Consider the following 18,077-nt stretch of genomic DNA (forward strand, 5'->3'; position numbering starts at 1 on the left):
TCATCACAAAATTCAATTCGTTTTATTGTCTACTTTCCATTAAGAGAAATAAACAATATGCTCTACAAGTATTTTCATGAGACAATACATTTTTGGAATATGGAGGCTCAAAATAAAAACAACTCATTTGTGATTGAAAGAAATGTACTATAACAAATAAAACCACGCAAAATATTTCATGTCTCAAAATGTTACAATAGATAGATTATAACGAAAAAAAGAAGTTGAACAGCCAGTAAGGCAGAGAAAATACAATTAACAAATTATGAAAAGTATTTGCATTACTGAATGTGACAAATTTGCAAAACCATCGTAATTAGAGTTACAAAACTGATCTATTTTTTCATTGTTATTCCGCGAAACAGGCGATTAAACCGTTAACAAAGGATAAAACATTTCGCCGACACGCAAACAATACAATACCTTTCGTAGTGTATTTTTATGGCTTTCGATAATCGATAAATATTTTCTCTTTTAGTCATCATTGAATTATTACATTTTCACTTCTTTGTGAAGATGCATAAGGTCTCTTTCAACTCTGGACCCCGCACGACAAACGCACACGTATATATGTATAGGTGTGTATATATATATAATCTATATATATATATTATATATATATATATATATATGATATATATATATATATATATATAAACATATTATATTTACATTTAAGTGATGATATCTAAGCAAAGTAACCTGATATCTTCGCGACATATGAACCGTTATCTGAACGGAACTATGAAAGTATCCCGAGTCGTTTAGAGAGAGTTTTTTTTTTTTATCTTGCAAAAAATGTACTAATTGCTTACCTAAACCAAAGTTTGGACACAGGCTGTGATGGAGATACAGAGAGACAGACACGGAATCTGGTCATATTCCGGACAACCTAATGCTACTACTGTTACCCTGAGAACAAAGTAATGCTTCAATAAAGGAGTGGTTTAAAGTTAGTTGTTATTAAAACGACAATTTCTTTTGCAGTCACTCTGTTTTTGTTGTTATTTTGCGCAGGGAAAGGATTATAATGGCGGTGAATGTGGCATTCCTGTGATGAATGATATTCAATTTAATCTAATATTTACCGTAATAGTAATTTAAAAGCCCTGTAAATCAACAATGATTTTGAAGCTGAAATAAGGTTTAAAAACAGGCCATCAACGTAATAGCGTCAGGATAAATGAATCCAGTAAAGCTTCATAAATGGAATGAACTTCCTCGAAAAAAGCACGGAAAGTTTTCAGTTTTAATTTACTTGTTTTGAACGACCTATTGCTGTTAAGTGAATAAGTGATATACGTCGATAGCTTGCAAAATACACTTGAAATACGCTACCTCAGGTTTTATGTAGATTTGTGGACATTTGAATCTGTTTTAACACTGACGAAGACACCTGTACGCTAAAGATACTTATCAAAAATATATATGGATCCTTGTTAACAGAAGTTCAAGTAGACAGATATATGAACAGATAGATATATATGTAAACAGATAAATAGCTGAATAAATAACATGAAAATATGCATATGGTAAATTTTCTTTTACTCTTGTCTCGTAAACGTGATTGGCTGCCTCAAAAACGACTTTCCTTTTAGATTACTGGTACAAAATCTACCAGTAATGGTAATTTAAATCTTTCACAGGTTTTTGGTTATAGTGAGGTCAAAGAAAACTCGTGATTGCTTGGAAAATATTGATAGACAGCTTAAAATAGGACGCAGAAATATATATATATATATATATATATATATATATATATATATATATATATATATATATATATGTATATATAATATACATATATATACATATATATATATATATATATATATATATATGTGTGTGTGTGTGTGTGTGTGTGTGTGCGAGTGTTTTGCTTAGATACAGAAACCTAATGGCAATATTATTTATATTTACAAAAGATGGGTGTCAGACTATTACTGAGAGAAGATATTTTACTTAACAAAAATTGATCGTAGCACCGTTTATGAACCCAGAAAAGTAACTCTATATTTGACAAGAAATTAGGTATGACTAAGAGTACATGAGCGTGGCTATTTTCATACTTATTTCTTCGTGTATATAAGTGTATGATAAAAGTGTGTGCTTTTGTTTAAATATATAAATACACTTTCTGAATCGATATATACATATACATACATATATATATATATATATATATATATATATATATATATATATATATATATATATATATATATATATATATATATATGGTTTCTGTAAATTAACTCTTCGTCACGCTCACATTCATACAACTGAAATGAAGCTGAAACTATTTAGATGTGTGTATGTGTGTGTGTGCGCAGTTATATACAATATATATCTTACAATGTATTTCCCAAAGGCTGTACATGTGACATCTACATGAAAAGCAAGAATGCAAATGTGTTTTTGAATGACACCAACTACATGTATATTGGCTTACAGGTCATGAACACAAACACCAAGACACCTTCGATTAGAATATCTGAGAACTATCTTAATCAACTACTCTTTCCATTATGCTAATGCCATGTACAGTATACACTTGAAATACGAATGGGAGAGAGAGTATTCCTGGGGCTACAACGGATGAAACTTTGAAGGACTTTCATGACATCAATGTACATGAATTACGATGAAACTCCTAATTCTCTAATTGTAATGAGGTCGTGGAGGATGAGATTTCTCATGAATGGCGACTCATGGGACTTGTTATGGCGATGGTAGTGATGGTGATGATGATGATGATGATGATGATGATGATGGTGATGTTGGCGAGCTGTTTGAATCAGCTTGGGTAGCGCTTCAGTGCCCCACCAACCACCATTTTCACCAACATGGCGGCGAACACTAGCGCAGTGGCAAGTATCGGGGGAGTGCAGGATCTGGCAGAACCTGAGGGAACCCAAAGAAATAACTCGTTAGGACGTCAAACAAAGATTTGGATCGTTTAAGAGGAAAACAAATATTCGTCAGTAATATAAGTATGAACTGCTGCTCAGAAGAACTCAGTGGAGTTCAAAACTTCCTTTAATCTTTTTTTTTTTTTTGTTCTTTGATGTCCGTATTAAGGATTAAAAATACAATTATGTGCCCATTTAAGTATCTGCTTGCATAGCTTGTGCCAGTATTTAAATCACCATTGATAGGCCAACAATAAAAATACCTGCTATTAGGTATTCATTTTATCTACACTTCATTCACACACACACACACGCACACACACATATACGTATATATATATATATATATATATATATATATATATATATATATATATATATATATATATATATATATATACGTATATGTGTGTGTGCGTGTGTGTGTGTGTGTGAGCCAGTCAGAAAATGACTGAAAAGGTCTTTTGAAAAAAAAAAAAAACACAGAAATAGCTAAATAAATAAAAGATGGAGGCTTTTCTTTAGGCCTACAGCTATCAAGTTTCAACTAATGACCAAAAAAATCACATATGAAATAACAGGCATCACATATCACATGTCAGTTTTAGTAGCGGATGTATGAAGTTGCAACACAAAAACTAACGTAAACAATATATGAATGGCAGTTTACTAATTGGTTTCTTTTATTCTCTTTTTATTCTTCCTTTACATCTGTCGTGGCAAAAGGAGTCATAGCAATGTGTTCACATTATGGAAGTGGATGTGGAGAGTTTTGGAAAAGTGAAATTTCTTAGAAACAATCGTTATTGTGTGGTTGGTGCAAGTGTAGAATGAAACAATCACTTACATAAACTTAGGTTATTGTATTTTCTTTGGTGTCGCTGGTTTGTGTTGGTTTGTCTAGTTTGCACGCAGTCGCTGTGCGCGTGTGTGCATGAGTATGTTTTATTATGTGCGGTTTTTCTTTGTTACGTTATACAATCCATTTGGGGATGAAAGAAAATTCTCAAGTTTCGTGTAATTAATTTGCCACAGGTGAGGGTACGACAAAATATTTTATGTTATACATGGATATGGTTATACGTACACTTCTGAAAAGATCCGGCATACGCTCACACACACGCATATGCACATATACACATTATATATATATATGTGTGTGTGTGTGTGTGTGTGTGTGCGTGTGTGTGTGTGAGTGTTCACCAGGGAACATTTAATTGCTGAATAACCTTACCCCTCTGCCACGACTTACGGCAAAGGCTGGTCTCGTCTGTTAATGATAATGGCATGAACAGACAAATAGGTAACACCGCCCCCCCCTCCTCCCAATAAAAAAAAATAAAAAAAACATACATAATGATTTTGATGAAAACTTTTCCTCTCCGTTTATAAAGAAGCGAGCACGTACTTTCTGTCGTGCAGAAGTTCACTCACCGGAATAGGCTGCCAGATCTCTGGATTCCATGACTGGAACGTTGTAGGTGAGGTGTCCGTCGATGCTGTGTTGTTGAGTCTTGTGGTAGATGGAGGAGACCCTGGCCGAGCACCGGAGCGTCATTTCTCCGTTCTGGAAATGATTTCGAGTGATGACGAAGGAGAGGCCGAGGCGCGTCTGCATTAGTCCGTTGGGATATTTTACGCTGGGGGCCTGCACCAGATACTCCGGTGGTACCTGGTAGCGGGATGAAGGAGACCGTCATCTACTATATAGGTCATCTATAGAAGTTGTTTATGAAACCAAACATCTTTTAGGTTAAATTGTTGCGTAAGTCGAGATATTAAATAAAATCGACTGTTGTATTAAAAGGAACACATTACTTTTATATATGACGAAGAATTTGGAACAATAGGAGGTAATAATAAGAGACTCTGGCGAAATGCCAGATATATCAAGTTAAACTTTAATCCAAATCCATAAACTTATTTTATAATCAGGTTTCTTTTATTCCTTGGAAAGGCCGATCAAATCTGAAAGGGGTGTAAATATTTTCTTCATTAACCTTGTAAATGGATCGTGGAGGAGACCCTTCCTTTGTCCCAACCCTCCCCCCCCCCCCCCCCATCTCTCTCTCTCTCTCTCTCTCTCTCTCTCTCTCTCTCTCTCTCTCTCCCTCTTAAATGTTTGTATCCGTTTTGTTGTAACGAACCGTTGCAGTTACAATAAAACTGCTGGTATTATATGTCCACCTCTACTACATATCAGCTGAAACGAATTGCTGTCTTTGCGTCCTCCTACTCCTCCTCCTCCTCCTCCTCCTCCTCCTCATCGGCGGGCGTGTTCCAAACGTCGCAATTATGCTTCGGCCCCGTGTCTAGTCAGCTCCCCATTCTGGGAGCCATCACACAAATTGAAATAAATGTCAGCGGAGGTCAAACGCTGGCATTTGCCAGCACGAAATTCAGGAACGACAGCTAAATCCGGTTTTATTTTAAAATCATTAGTAACACATATCGTTGCAGCATGTGATATCTTATTTAGGAGAAAGGCATCATGCCGGCGCTTTTAGCGAATTAATTGGATATCGCTGTTGTGCAGTGTGTGTGTGACCATTTTATGGGCTCATGATTTCAGTCAGCTGGAAGATAATATTAAAAAATATGAGGGAAGGGTCCTTGTCATCGTTTGTGTGAATTTATCGCCTTGGTATTTTTGTTGATGTCTATGATCTAGTTTTATGCAATGCCTAACTCACTTGCATTTCCCTGTTTTTATTTTATGATTAGGTAATGAAGAGATAAAAAGGTAATTTGTGAAAGGTTTCATTCGTAAGGTCACCGGTTTTTCATTTAATGAGATTATCACATTCTATAGTTGTCAGATTTTTTTGCCTAACAAACTTTTTTTTCTTTTTAGGTTATCTTCTGTAACATAACATTTAAGTATATTTTTTATTGAAAGAAACATAACGCAAGGTCTAATTGATCAATTTTATCTTGCCGAAATACTAATATATGGATGATATACCAATAAACTTTGTTACTATATATTAATTGTATAGATAGTAAAAACAAACGATGTCCCCATTATAATGAAAAAAGATGGACAAGAAAAGAAAAACAGCAAATATGTATCAACTTCTCGGCGGTTCGGAAGACTTGGTCGTAGAATGAACATTTTTTCTTATATAAAATATGAAGGTAAAAAAAAAAAAGCAATACTCTCAGGGTAGAAACTTGTGATGAAATTTTGATGTGGTTTGCTTCTGAGATCCTGAAGCTAACCAATAATTCATGAATGGTTTAGAGCGCCTCCTTTCGTGACGTTCTACGGTACTTTCCATGAAATGTGGGGATTTTCTTTGGCTACTCGTCCTCCATACCGAGGCTTCAGACTCTCACTCATAAATTTTTGGAAGCTTTTTTTCAAACCTCTTACAAGTTCAACTTTTATAATGTTTAGATTATTTGTTTTTTCACAAATGATGCCATGGTTTCCTTCATTTCTATATCAAAATTATTTGTGTGTGTGCGCGTGTGCCTGCTTCATCTCTCGCTATTACATTTATATGTCTTTCATTTGATTCGATTAATTGCCGTTTTCGTGATTTCTAAATCATACTGTCTTAAGCATCTAAATCAAATACTTGATTTCACTCGAAACGAAAGAAAAATTCTGTTAAACAAATATTAAGTTTTTTTTTCTGAAAGTCAGATGATATTTTTTTCTTATCAAGTTCATCTTTCCGGTAACTTAATAAACGCGATTTCTAGTTCTTACGATGGAAATCTATCAACTTGTCGATTTTAAATAATTTCATTTAATTAAGCACGAGGATTCTTCGCTTCTTTTGGAATATTTCTGTTCTGCTGCATCTGAGACTTTATTTGTTTTCAGCTTCAAAAGTCAGTTCTCCCAGGTTCCTTCATTTCATTCAAAGCGTACTATTCCTGTAGACAAACATGTTCAAAATGCATCATTGCTCATAATCTTTTTCAGCAAATATAAGTTTATTACTTTTCTTACTCAAGTTTTTATTTCTTTTTGTTTATATTTAGTACTTTTTACTTGATCTGCTTTAGTGAGATTTATCTTTGAGAATTTACCAGTAAAATGTTTACACGCTTCCTTCTGTATCTCATAATACTCTAGGATTTCCCAACCTCCCCCACAATTTTTTTTCTTCTTTTTTTTTTGAGAATTGTAGGAATCTTTGAGGCCTGAAACGCAGCTAATGAAAACTTTTACATCAAGGAACGAACTTCACCCAGCCATAGTCACTAAACAAGGCAACAGTATGCAAATATATTAGGAATAACTTTGCTATTCTGTCTGCCAGGACAGAAGACCTTCCACCATACAGTGCCAATTCCTCATCCGAATCATACAATGGAAAACATCGCTTTATCTGGACGTCCCAGCTATGCTCATTGTCATGGTAATCGCGCTTTAGCGAAGTAAAATATATTAAAGGAAAGGAAAATGCATTTTCTTCAAGTAGGTCTGCAGCCAGGAGGCATTCGCGCACATGTTGGAGGTGCCTGTTCTCATGATTATTCTAGAATCGCCAGGTGGGGTATGGAACTCAACAGGCGCCAACGTGTCGCCACGTATTATGATATAACTATTTGCCTAGATCCTTCTAAAACGTTCCTGTTGTCTCGGGAGTCTGTGACGTTCGCTGGTATATATACGACTGACGAAGTAGGAGAGATCAGATCAACAGAGATCATCAGTGAGAGATCATCAGAGAGAGATAAGAGAAGAAGGAACAGACGAAGGATAAGAGAGGAAGAAGGCGCACGAGAGTGGGATCGGATTCGAGTCAAGTCGTCCAGTTAGAGAGAGAACGACAGAGGTATTCCGACGTTGAGCAACCCTTCAGTGGAGAAACGTCTTACAAGGTGGTTTTGAGGAGTAACGTGCCCTTCGAGTATCAAGAATAGACATTGTTTTTTGCAGTACGGAATCAAGAAGACGTCTAAAGTTTTACAGCTCTCCTTTGTGAAGCCATCGCTTCGAGCATTGATTTTCGACAGCTGCAAAACTGGCCAGCAAGTATTTCATTAGCTCACTGTTTCCCCAGTTCACGCAAAATGATCCTTCGTCTGATAGAGTACAAAGCAGTAAAAGTTTTCAGTTCTAGTAATAACAATGCGAGTAAAAGTGACTATTCCTGTTATACATGCGGAAAACCTGGTCATATGTCTAAGGTTTGTTAGAATAAAGTGGCATTTAGTGGTTCAGAGTTAACTTGTTTCTGATGTAATGGGAAAGGGCATTTAGCGAGAAATTTTGCAGTAGAAAGGAAGGACGTTAAGAAACCAGTGTCTCTAGTTAACCTTTCATCAAGTAGGAATGATGCGATGAGAGAAACTAGGAAATGTTTTAGTGAATTTCTGTCAGAAGGTGTAGTTTCCTCTCTTGGAGGAGTATATTTGCGAGAAGTAGTCTTGCTTCGAGACACAGGAGCTGCTGTCTCACTAATTAGGAGAGAGAGTGTGCCAAACAGGGCAGAAATCAATTTGGAAGAAAAAGTCATGTTAGGTGGATTTCCTAACACGTGTTCTTTGTCCTTTGTTGAAGTTGAACTCAGGTAGTGTCAGGAGAAGTGAAACTAACAGTTGTTGACAGTTTGCCTGTTGATGGCGTTGACATTATTGTCGGTAATGACTTAGCTTTATCCAAGAATGTGAATCCTGTTGTAAGTGAGATTCCAGTGCCTGAAATGGTAGTAACTAGGTCAGGTTTAGATACAGACATAGACAACGGTCATAGTATGTTCGTGGATTCGAACGAGAGTGAGTTCGTGGATTCAAACGAGTGTGATAGAGGTGGCAAGGTTGATCTTGGCGTGAGAGTGGCTGAGAGACCTGACTCTATCGGTGTTGACAGTGATAGCCAAGCAGAAGGTGTAGCTGTCGAGAGTAACATAGTCAATGTAGTGGAATCAAGTAATAGTTACGGTGATGAATTAGGCACTAACCTTTTGAATAAGGATGAGCTAGTCAAGTTTCAAAGAGAGGGTGAGACACTAACCCGAATTTTTTAAAGTGAGTTGGATGATGATCTCGATAATGTGTGTAAGGAAACGTTTTGTTTGAAAGACGAAGTTTTGTGTCGTTATGTTCGTCCTAAGTCAGGTAGTAAAGAGGAATCACCGAACAATTAGTGGTTCTTAGGAAGCTTCATGAGCTAGTTTTGAAGTTAGCACATGATGAGCAAGGACATTTGGGAGTAAATAAAACTTTCAGGTCTATTAGCAGGCTGTACTTTTGGCCTAAAATGAGGAGTAACGTAAAGAGGTATGTTTTAAGCTGTCATGAATGCCAAATTGCCGGGAAACCGAATCGAGTAATTCCCAGAGCTCTGTTGTGTAATATTCCTTCAGTAGGCGAACCTTTTGAGAATGTAGTTATCGATATGGTCGGACCGTTGCCTAGAAGTAAGGGAGGGAGTATATATCTGTTGACAATCATTGATAGACTAACTCGCTATCCAGAGGCGATACCCGTAAGAAGCTGTAACACGAGGACCGTAGTTAAAGGATTGTTAGATTATTTTTCTAAGTTTGGTCTGCCTTGTACTATACAGAGTGATAATGGTAGTAATTTTGTATCCAAATATTTCAAGGATAGAATGAAAGAGTTAGGCATTAAACTCGTAACTTCCACACCTTATCACCCCAAATCACAAGGCATCGTGGAGCGGTTTCACCAAACATTAAAGAGTTGTTTACGAAAACTGTGTAGTAACTTTTGTTCTGTTAGCTTTAAGGTTGGCACTGAACGACACTACAGGATTTAGTCCTTTCGAGCTGGTTTTCAGTCATACCACTAAAGGTCCTTTGGAAATGCTAAAATGTAACTTAATGCTTAAAGAAGGTAGTGAGGACTACATAACTAATCTAGAGTATTATAAAAACAATTTAAGAGATGCTTGGCAACTAGCGAGGGAGAACGAGAGTGGAAGTCAAGGGGAGACTAAACGGAAACATGATCTCAGAGCGAAAGAAAGAAGGTTCTCTGTGGGAGATAAAGTTTTAGTACTAGTCCAGAAAGAAGGTCCCTCTTTATCTTATAAGTTCTAAGGTCCTTTTTCAATTTTGGAAAAGAGGGGAAATCTAAATTATTTGATAGACATGGGTAAGCGATGAGGAAAGTGGATGCATGTAAACTTGCTTCAGAATTATGAAGAACTCCCCGTGCCGTGGCCACCACCCGTGTTTGTAGTAGCAGTGTTACAGAGAGAAATTAGCTTTGAGAAAAACTCAAGAGGTGCTTAAGAATTTCTGAGTTTTTTTTTCAGAGTTCAGAAAAGGAAAAATTAAGAGGAAAGGATAATGTTATAGCTGATAGCCTCTCTAGAGATTTTCCAGATTTAGTAGTCTGATGACCGTTTTCTATTTTGGCACGAGTGGGTGAGTGAATGGAGAAGTGTGCGTGTTTAACTGGATTAAAGTTTTATGCAGAATTGTTCCCCTGCTGTTTGATTCTTGTTTCTCTTTAGAAAAAAAATAAAATCAGTTAATTTCATTTTTTTTCCTTTGGGGGAACATGTCATGGTAATCGCTTAGAGCGAAGTTAAATGTATTAAAGGAAAGGAAAATGCATTTTCTTCAAGTAGGTCTGCAGCCAGGAGGCATTCGCGCATGTGTTGGAGGTGCCTGTTCTCATGATTATTCTAGAATCGCCAGGTGGGATATGAAACTCAACAGGCGCCAACATGTCGCCGTGTATTATGATGAAACTATTCGCCTAGATCCTTCTTAAACGTTCCTGTCGTCTCGGGAGTCTGTGACGCTCGCTGGTAGGCCCTGCCCCCAGATCGCCATATATATATGACTGACGAAGTAGGAGAGATAAGATCAACAGAGAAGATGGAACAGACGAAGGATAAGAGAGGAAGGCGCACGAGAGTGGGATCGGATTCGAGTCAAGTCGTCCAGTTAGAGAGAGAAAGACAGAGGTATTCCGACGTTGAGCAACCCTTCAGAGGAGAAACGTCCTACAAGGTGGCTTTGAGGAGTAACGTGCCCTTCGAGTGTCAAAAATAGACATTGTTTTCTGCAGTACGGAGTCAAGAAGACGTCTAAAGTTCTGCAGCTCTCCTTTGTGAAGCCATCGCTTCGAGCATTGATTTTCGACAGCTGCAAAACTGGCCAAGTATTTCATTAGCTCACTGTTTCCCCAGTTCACGCATGGTAAGATTTTATTTTTGTTATGTAAATAGGAGAAACCATTCTGCATTTATCTTTGTTAGTAAGCTTGTAAATAAACCTTTGTTCTGTTTGTGTTTCTTTCTATATTTGTATCCCCAGTTTCAACTGTTGGTGTTGAATCTTTTTGTTTATTATATTATCGAATCTTTTTGTTTATTATATTATCGAATCTTTTTGTTTATTATATTATCGAACCTGTAGCGGATCTCATCAGGGCTTTAGCTGTGGACAACTTACAAAGGAGGTACCAGATTTTATCAGTATTTCTCTGTAATCTCTAGAACTAAACCAAATGAGAATCGCCATAAGGTCGTTAGTCTTCCGTCACATCCCAGAAATTCGGTAGTGAATCTTGTAGCGCTTCCCATTCTTCAGATTCAGTCAAGAGTGATTATGGATGATATAAATAAATCAGACGCAGCCTTGCATATTTAATGATGTCAGTTGAAGCGCTAAGGATACTATGCCTTTCAAAAGATAATGACGTTCTATCATTAGTAAACATTTAGAGATTGATTCAACGTGTTGTTCAAAATCAATAAACACACTTTTAGCGATTCCTTAGTTTATTCATATAATATTCATTATCTGTCTCTCACGACAATGGTGTTACCTTTGTTAGCCATTTTTTTATTATATATTATATATATGATTATATATATATATATATATATATATATATATATATATGTGTGTGTTTGTGTGTGTGTGTGTGTGTTTGTTGTAATATTATATTATAATATATATATATATATGTTATATATATATATATTAAAATATATATTATATATATATGTATATATATATATATATATATATATATATATATATATATATATACATATATATATATATATATGATAATTTTTTAAATTTATATAGTTTTCTTAAGTTTATTTCGATACGGTTCTAAAAAGCCGCATTTAATTATTCATTTTTAGATTTCTGTTAATTTCTTGCAAACTCCGGTACGTTCTCTTCGTGCTGTATTTATCTTTGCTGTAGATTAGATATTGCTAGGGAAGATATTAAAAAGCATTACGATACTGTAGTAAAATCAACTATGACAAGTTTTCTGTACTGCGTATAATCAAGGCCATCAAAAATAGATTTATATTTTGGTGGTCTCAATATGATGCTATAACAGCGGCGGCCTATGAAACTCTAACCGCAGCCCGGTGCTGGTCTGTCCTATATCCTTGCCAGTCGCACGATCATGGCTAACTTTAACCTTGGATAAAATAAAGACTACTAAGGATAGAGAGCTGTAATTTGGATGTCTGATGACTAGGCGGTGGATGGTCAACATACCAGTTGCAGCCCTCTAGCCTCAAAAGGTTTTAAGCTTTGATGGTGGACACACAAAGCCTTCCAACAGTTTCCTTTTAATGGAAACTAAAAAATCTTTTAAAAACGGAAATCTCATAAGAGAAATCTCGATTTATTGACACAAAAAGATTGTTATTGATAACTGAGGTGTTCAGAGCAATAATGATAACACTGGAAGCAGTTTTTTTTTTTTTAAGTGTTATGAAACTCTGTTAGTTTATTAGCCCCGGAATTCGTCGCGATCATTAGCGCATGGCTATATCAACGTCTACGATTCCTTGGTAATTGCAACTGATGTTATATTAGTAAATCGTGGATATACTTATGAGTTTGGAAGCTATATAAAATGACGAATATGAAATTGAATGCTCGTAAATTCAATGCTGCTGAAAGAGCTGATGAATTAATAGTAGAAAAAGACAGAAAGGCAAACATATTTGAATATGGCTGGATCTCTGGGTATAACAGACTGTGCCTATAGAGGTAAATCCTGATATGTATGAAGAGAATGTTGAGCTAACTTGGCGTTACTGATGTTGTATGTGGAGTATAAATGTGGCCAAAAAATGGGATCAAATGTATTAAGACGAGAACTTTTATAGCATTTATGAATGAGGTTAAAATTTTACCACCGAGATGATATAGAGGTTGAGAGATATTTAAGGGAATTATAAAAGATAGACTAAAAAGGTTCATACAAATACTTTGGAAAGAGAAAATGAAGAGGGAAAAACGTTTTCAGAGTATGAGTTAGTACAGAATGTATAAATTAGAAGCTGACTTCAACAATGATGAGCAAGGAAGTTGCTGTTGAGGCCGGAAAAAGCTGACATGCTGGGAGCAGAACGTGTGCGAGAATATAAATATGAGGGTGAGTGGGTTGTTTGTTTATACTAGATATAAGCTGAGTTGTGTATGACTGTCTACATGGTTGTTAACATATAAAGAAGTGGAATGATGTGAGAATTCAGAGGAAGAACAACAGATGTCAGCACATATTAGCATTATAAGAAAATGAGTTCTGGATGAGGTGTGGAATGCTTAAATATTTACAAAAGACAGTTTTGCGCGACTTAAAATTTGAGGGTAAAAAGAACAAGTGTAAGGCTATCAAGGTCAATGGAAATCAGGAAGATAAAGCAGATAGAGAAATTAATTTTAATGGCTTTTTTTATAGGTAAATATGAAAAACCATGTTAGATGCAAAAAAGAGGGAATTCACAGAAGTGAAATAAGGAAGGTAGTCGGGCGTCTGTAAATCACTGGTTTGTGACTTGAGTGTCTATGGAAAACCAAATGTATATGAAGGGATTTTTCAGCCTACGGTCCTCTATGGGAGTGAAGTGTGGATGTTACATACAAGTGAAAATAAAGTTTGAACCTGTTGAGATTAAGTATTTGGTTACTGAGCAGATGAGGAATGGAAAGATACACAGTAGATGAGCAAAAACGGATTTAGATAGCAAACTGACGAGAGTTTTAGAATGTGTCGGTTATGTGAAGAGAACTAGGACGACAGACTATGATAACAGTGTTATGAGGAAGAATGACGGGAGGGGGGGGGGGGGGGGGGTTGGGGAGGCCCTAGAGAGGGATAGATAGATAGCATCAAAAAGGTCCTAGAAAAGATGGGCTTACATATTAAAAGGAAGTGTGGCGTAGGAGGCTGGGATCAGCTTGAATAAGGTGAAGTGGAGTTTTCTCACGGCAGCTTTTAAGGCTTTTTCCAGGAACCGGTTCTTCTTATTATAGATAACAGCATGCTGATAAACCTGGACATACACACACAGACATACTCGTACACAGAAATACCTACACACACATATATATACATACATACATATACTATATATATATATATATATATATATATATATATATATATATATATATATATATATATATATATATATATACTATATATATATATATATATATATATATATATATATATATATATATGTGTGTGTGTGTGTGTGTGTGTGTGTGTCTGTGTGTGTGTGTGTCATGAGACAGTGGTAAAGAATTAGGCTTGCATTTGTAAAGTTGTGGTTTGACCCCGGCTGGCCGTAGAGTCTTGCGGGTATGTATGGGTATGTGATTCCATGTGTGTACATTTACACAGGCGTAGGAAATCCTGAGCGCTATTCTATCGATCTGTACATGCCGAGTCTATAAAATGATAAGTATGTGACATATATAATCCGCGAATTCCAGGAACACCGACATTGGCAATATCGAAGACCAATCGAATGTTACACCATTGTAGGAATCAAGCAAACTATCAAGCTCAGGCCAGAAACTCCATTTTACTAATCTCTTAATTGCACACCACTCGCTCGAGCGCCCTCTTATGAATTTGGCAAGAGCGAGCGCGGCCAGCCGCTATAACAACGTACCGAAGCCGTGAGCCTCAGCGGGATAAAAAAAAAAAAATAAATAAAAAAGGTCGATCAAAGGCACCACTTGAAACAACACTAAGTGTGCGTCAGGAATTGTTCTAAGAAGCATTACAGGTTAAGCGTTCACTTCCACTCCCTATTCATTTTAATTTCATATAGAATATCTGACTGGTTCAGTCCGGGAATATTCTTGGGAATTATGGATACGTGTAGTCATTTCGCGTTACAATATTTTCTTCTATTTTTTCTTAATTATTCATATTAAAATGATCTAAAATGACGGTAATCTATAAAAACAACTTTTGCCGTTTTAATTTTCACTTAAGCTAGTAATGTTTTTTTTTTTTTCAAGAGAAACGAATATTGTAATTAGAAATTCAGACGTAATGTATTCGACGGAAAGAGAGAGAGGACGAATGTGTCCGGTCAATGCAGGAAAGAAATAACTACAAAATGCAAGGCCTATTTAGTCTTTTTCCATCTAAATATCAACAAAGCTAGATGCTCGTATAATGCATTTAAATCCAGAATACTCTATCAAGATTCATGACAGAAGCTGAAGTTTAGTTGATAGTTCGAAAAGAATAATCACATCTTGATAAAATAATAGCATACGTCAGAAAAACTACATTGATGATTAAAAAGAAAATTGAAGGAGAGGTTATATCTTTCGGGTAAATCGTAAATAGATAAATAAAAAAAATTTATAATATCACTGCATATAAATAAATTGTATTTTTGATGAAACAGCTCATTAGTTTAATTGTGCGATTCAATTATTACATGCAGCGCGTACAATATCCTAGAAAGTGCAAACTCTTTGAAACAGCAAAAGGAAGGATGCATAAGAAAAGGCCAAAAGAAACTAGAAGGGAGAACAAACTAGAAGATGACTTTAACGAAGATGTGATCAATACAAAGATATAATAAAAAAAAAGTTATATAAAAGCAAAATGGGACAAAAAAATTAGTATAATTATTACATCTTGCAATAGAAATTTATTTGATGTCAAGCTTAACCCCAATATTGGAGCATTGAAAAATTCCTCAGTTCAGTTTCAGTTTTAAGTAATAACCTGGCTCTAGTGTTTTTTATCACCAAGCAGGTCTGTTGTGGAATTCTCTCTGTATCATGACAGTCGTCAGACAATGACGGAAGCTATTAAAGGCTGAGTATACACCGGGTCTAGTTTTACATTATGTTTCTGCTGGAGTAATGGCCAGTGTCTGTAGGTTTATCGGCACAACTGCCCGAGGCTTTTTGGGCAAAGCGATCATTATTGAAGCAAATTATTACATTACTAACTAAACAAACTGACTGGAAAGAGTCTTTTGGTATTCAGGAAAAATTATGAAGTTACTGAGTTTCGATCCAAAGGGAAACCGAAAATTCAGATTGATGCCCAACATTTAATCAACAGTTCACATAACTGAGCATGCTATGAAGGATATGTCATCATGGCGATATAAATGATCCAGTGTAGCTGAATCAACAAAACTTTCTTGGAAATTACTCTAAACATATAGAATATTTCATTCCCTCGATGGTTATTATAGCAGTTATTTGATAATCAATCTGCAAAAATCTAATAAGCCTTGTCACTGATGGATCAGAACTAAACCTCGTGATATCTTGATTTGGTACATCAAACATGTCACCTTCACTAGCATAAAATAGATACTGTTAACTGACCCTGAGTACAGAACAGAACTTTTTCAAAAGGCCAATGAAATTATACATATTTGCGCGCAATATTCAAAATTTTTGAAACACACCAAAGGAGAAAAGCGAAAAAAAGAGAAAAAAAGGCCTGTATAGTTACAGTAATTTCCTTTTTGAAAACAATCAAAGATGTTCATGAACGTTAAGTGCTACTTTCTGATTTCTTCCGATCCGGTGTTATGGAGGCTGGTGCTCAACACGGCGAAACTGATTCATCAACAGTTGTATTTAGTACTAGCCCGTGGGGGGGTCAAATAGGCATCGCCATGTTTACTACTAGCCCTCGGGGATCAACGGTTGTACTTACCTTACGATCATTGATGTACCAGGTGAGCTGAGCCGGTGGGGTGGAATTCGCAGACACGCAGGTGAGGCGGGCATTGTCTCCGATGTGGTACTTGTGCTTCGTCCCGTGTATAGTGGGATTTTCCTCTGGCACTTCTGTAGGTGTGGAAGGAAAGTTATCACTAAATGTTATTTAAAAATACTAAAAGCAATTTCATTGAACATTTATTCTCTGCATCATTCGGTAGCAAACGTAAGTTCATTATAAACAGATGGACCGCAAAACTGATAAAACGATTTTATTCCCAGATCTGGGTTTTTGTTTTGTGCTCTTTATCTGTGAAGGGATGAAATATATCAACGCAAACAACAGATTCGTTTTTTTTATAACTATTTTCAGCTACGGTGGACAGTGCAAGAGCATAGGTGAAAAAATCCTCTGTAAATTGATCCCTTATTCCCAGAAAGAAGACCTGTAACTAATAAATTCTGGGTCATCACGCGCTACAACAAGATATATGAACACATAAGAACTTCATCGTACGATTTCCATATACTGCAAGTGGGGCTTTTAAATTTATTGGTGACCAAAGAGGAAGGCCGGGGTGCTGCCTTGACTTGAGCAAGTCAGGGACAGCACATGACATAAACCCCATTTAGGACATTTAAAAACTGAACCACCTTTCGACAAGTGGATGCTGTTCATCGCCAAAACCACACGTGGGGCTTCAATACACCTTATTTTGAGTGAGAGTTTGCTAGTGGTCAAGCTAAAGCTTCAAACCATGAAGGAGTAACGGCATCATTGGTGCAACACTTAAAAAAGTAGTAAAGATGAAGTGCAGAGGAAAGCTGTGGGCGGCTGCGGTGTTTCACAAGGACAGACTGTCAGAGCTGCGTAGCTGGCAGTAACTGGAAAGGTCAAGTATGACCTTCAACTGCACCTGACTTTATCCCATCGCTTGAATTCAGATCTCACCAACATGGTCAGCATTTAGGGAGCGTGGTGGTCATTCATTCTCTATGGGAGTCTCAAGAAACAGCCTCCTTCCACGCAGGAGAAGCAGTGTCTAAACATCGGCGGATCAACAGCACTGACGTTGGTGCTACTATTTAGAGAAATATTGCGGGAACTGTCCTTCTTCTGCGACGCTCTCTGGGTGAGGCCAAGAACTTTTGCCTTTTCCTTACCTAAGTCGTTTACATATAATTAGTATTTACGTTCACAAATTACTGAGTTTTATTAGAATTCTAAGGAGAAGGTGGG

General features: G+C 36.4%; 1 protein-coding gene across 1 annotated transcript in view; it reads right to left on the reverse strand.

The window, feature by feature from the left end:
• Positions 1-2,245: 2,245 nt before the first annotated feature.
• The window catches only part of LOC135217081 (junctional adhesion molecule 2A-like), a 202,128-nt gene continuing 186,296 nt past the window's right edge, over positions 2,246-18,077 (reverse strand). Inside the window, exons 4-6 of the mRNA XM_064252768.1 lie at positions 16,833-16,966; positions 4,347-4,584; positions 2,246-2,904 (exon numbers count right to left, since the gene is read on the reverse strand). Coding sequence (XP_064108838.1) covers positions 2,798-2,904; positions 4,347-4,584; positions 16,833-16,966 — 479 coding nt within the window. The 3' untranslated portion in view covers positions 2,246-2,797. The remainder of the gene's footprint in view (positions 2,905-4,346; positions 4,585-16,832; positions 16,967-18,077) is intronic.

This window comes from Macrobrachium nipponense, chromosome 7, assembly GCF_015104395.2.
Source record: "Macrobrachium nipponense isolate FS-2020 chromosome 7, ASM1510439v2, whole genome shotgun sequence".
Classification (NCBI taxonomy): Eukaryota; Metazoa; Arthropoda; class Malacostraca; order Decapoda; family Palaemonidae; genus Macrobrachium; species Macrobrachium nipponense.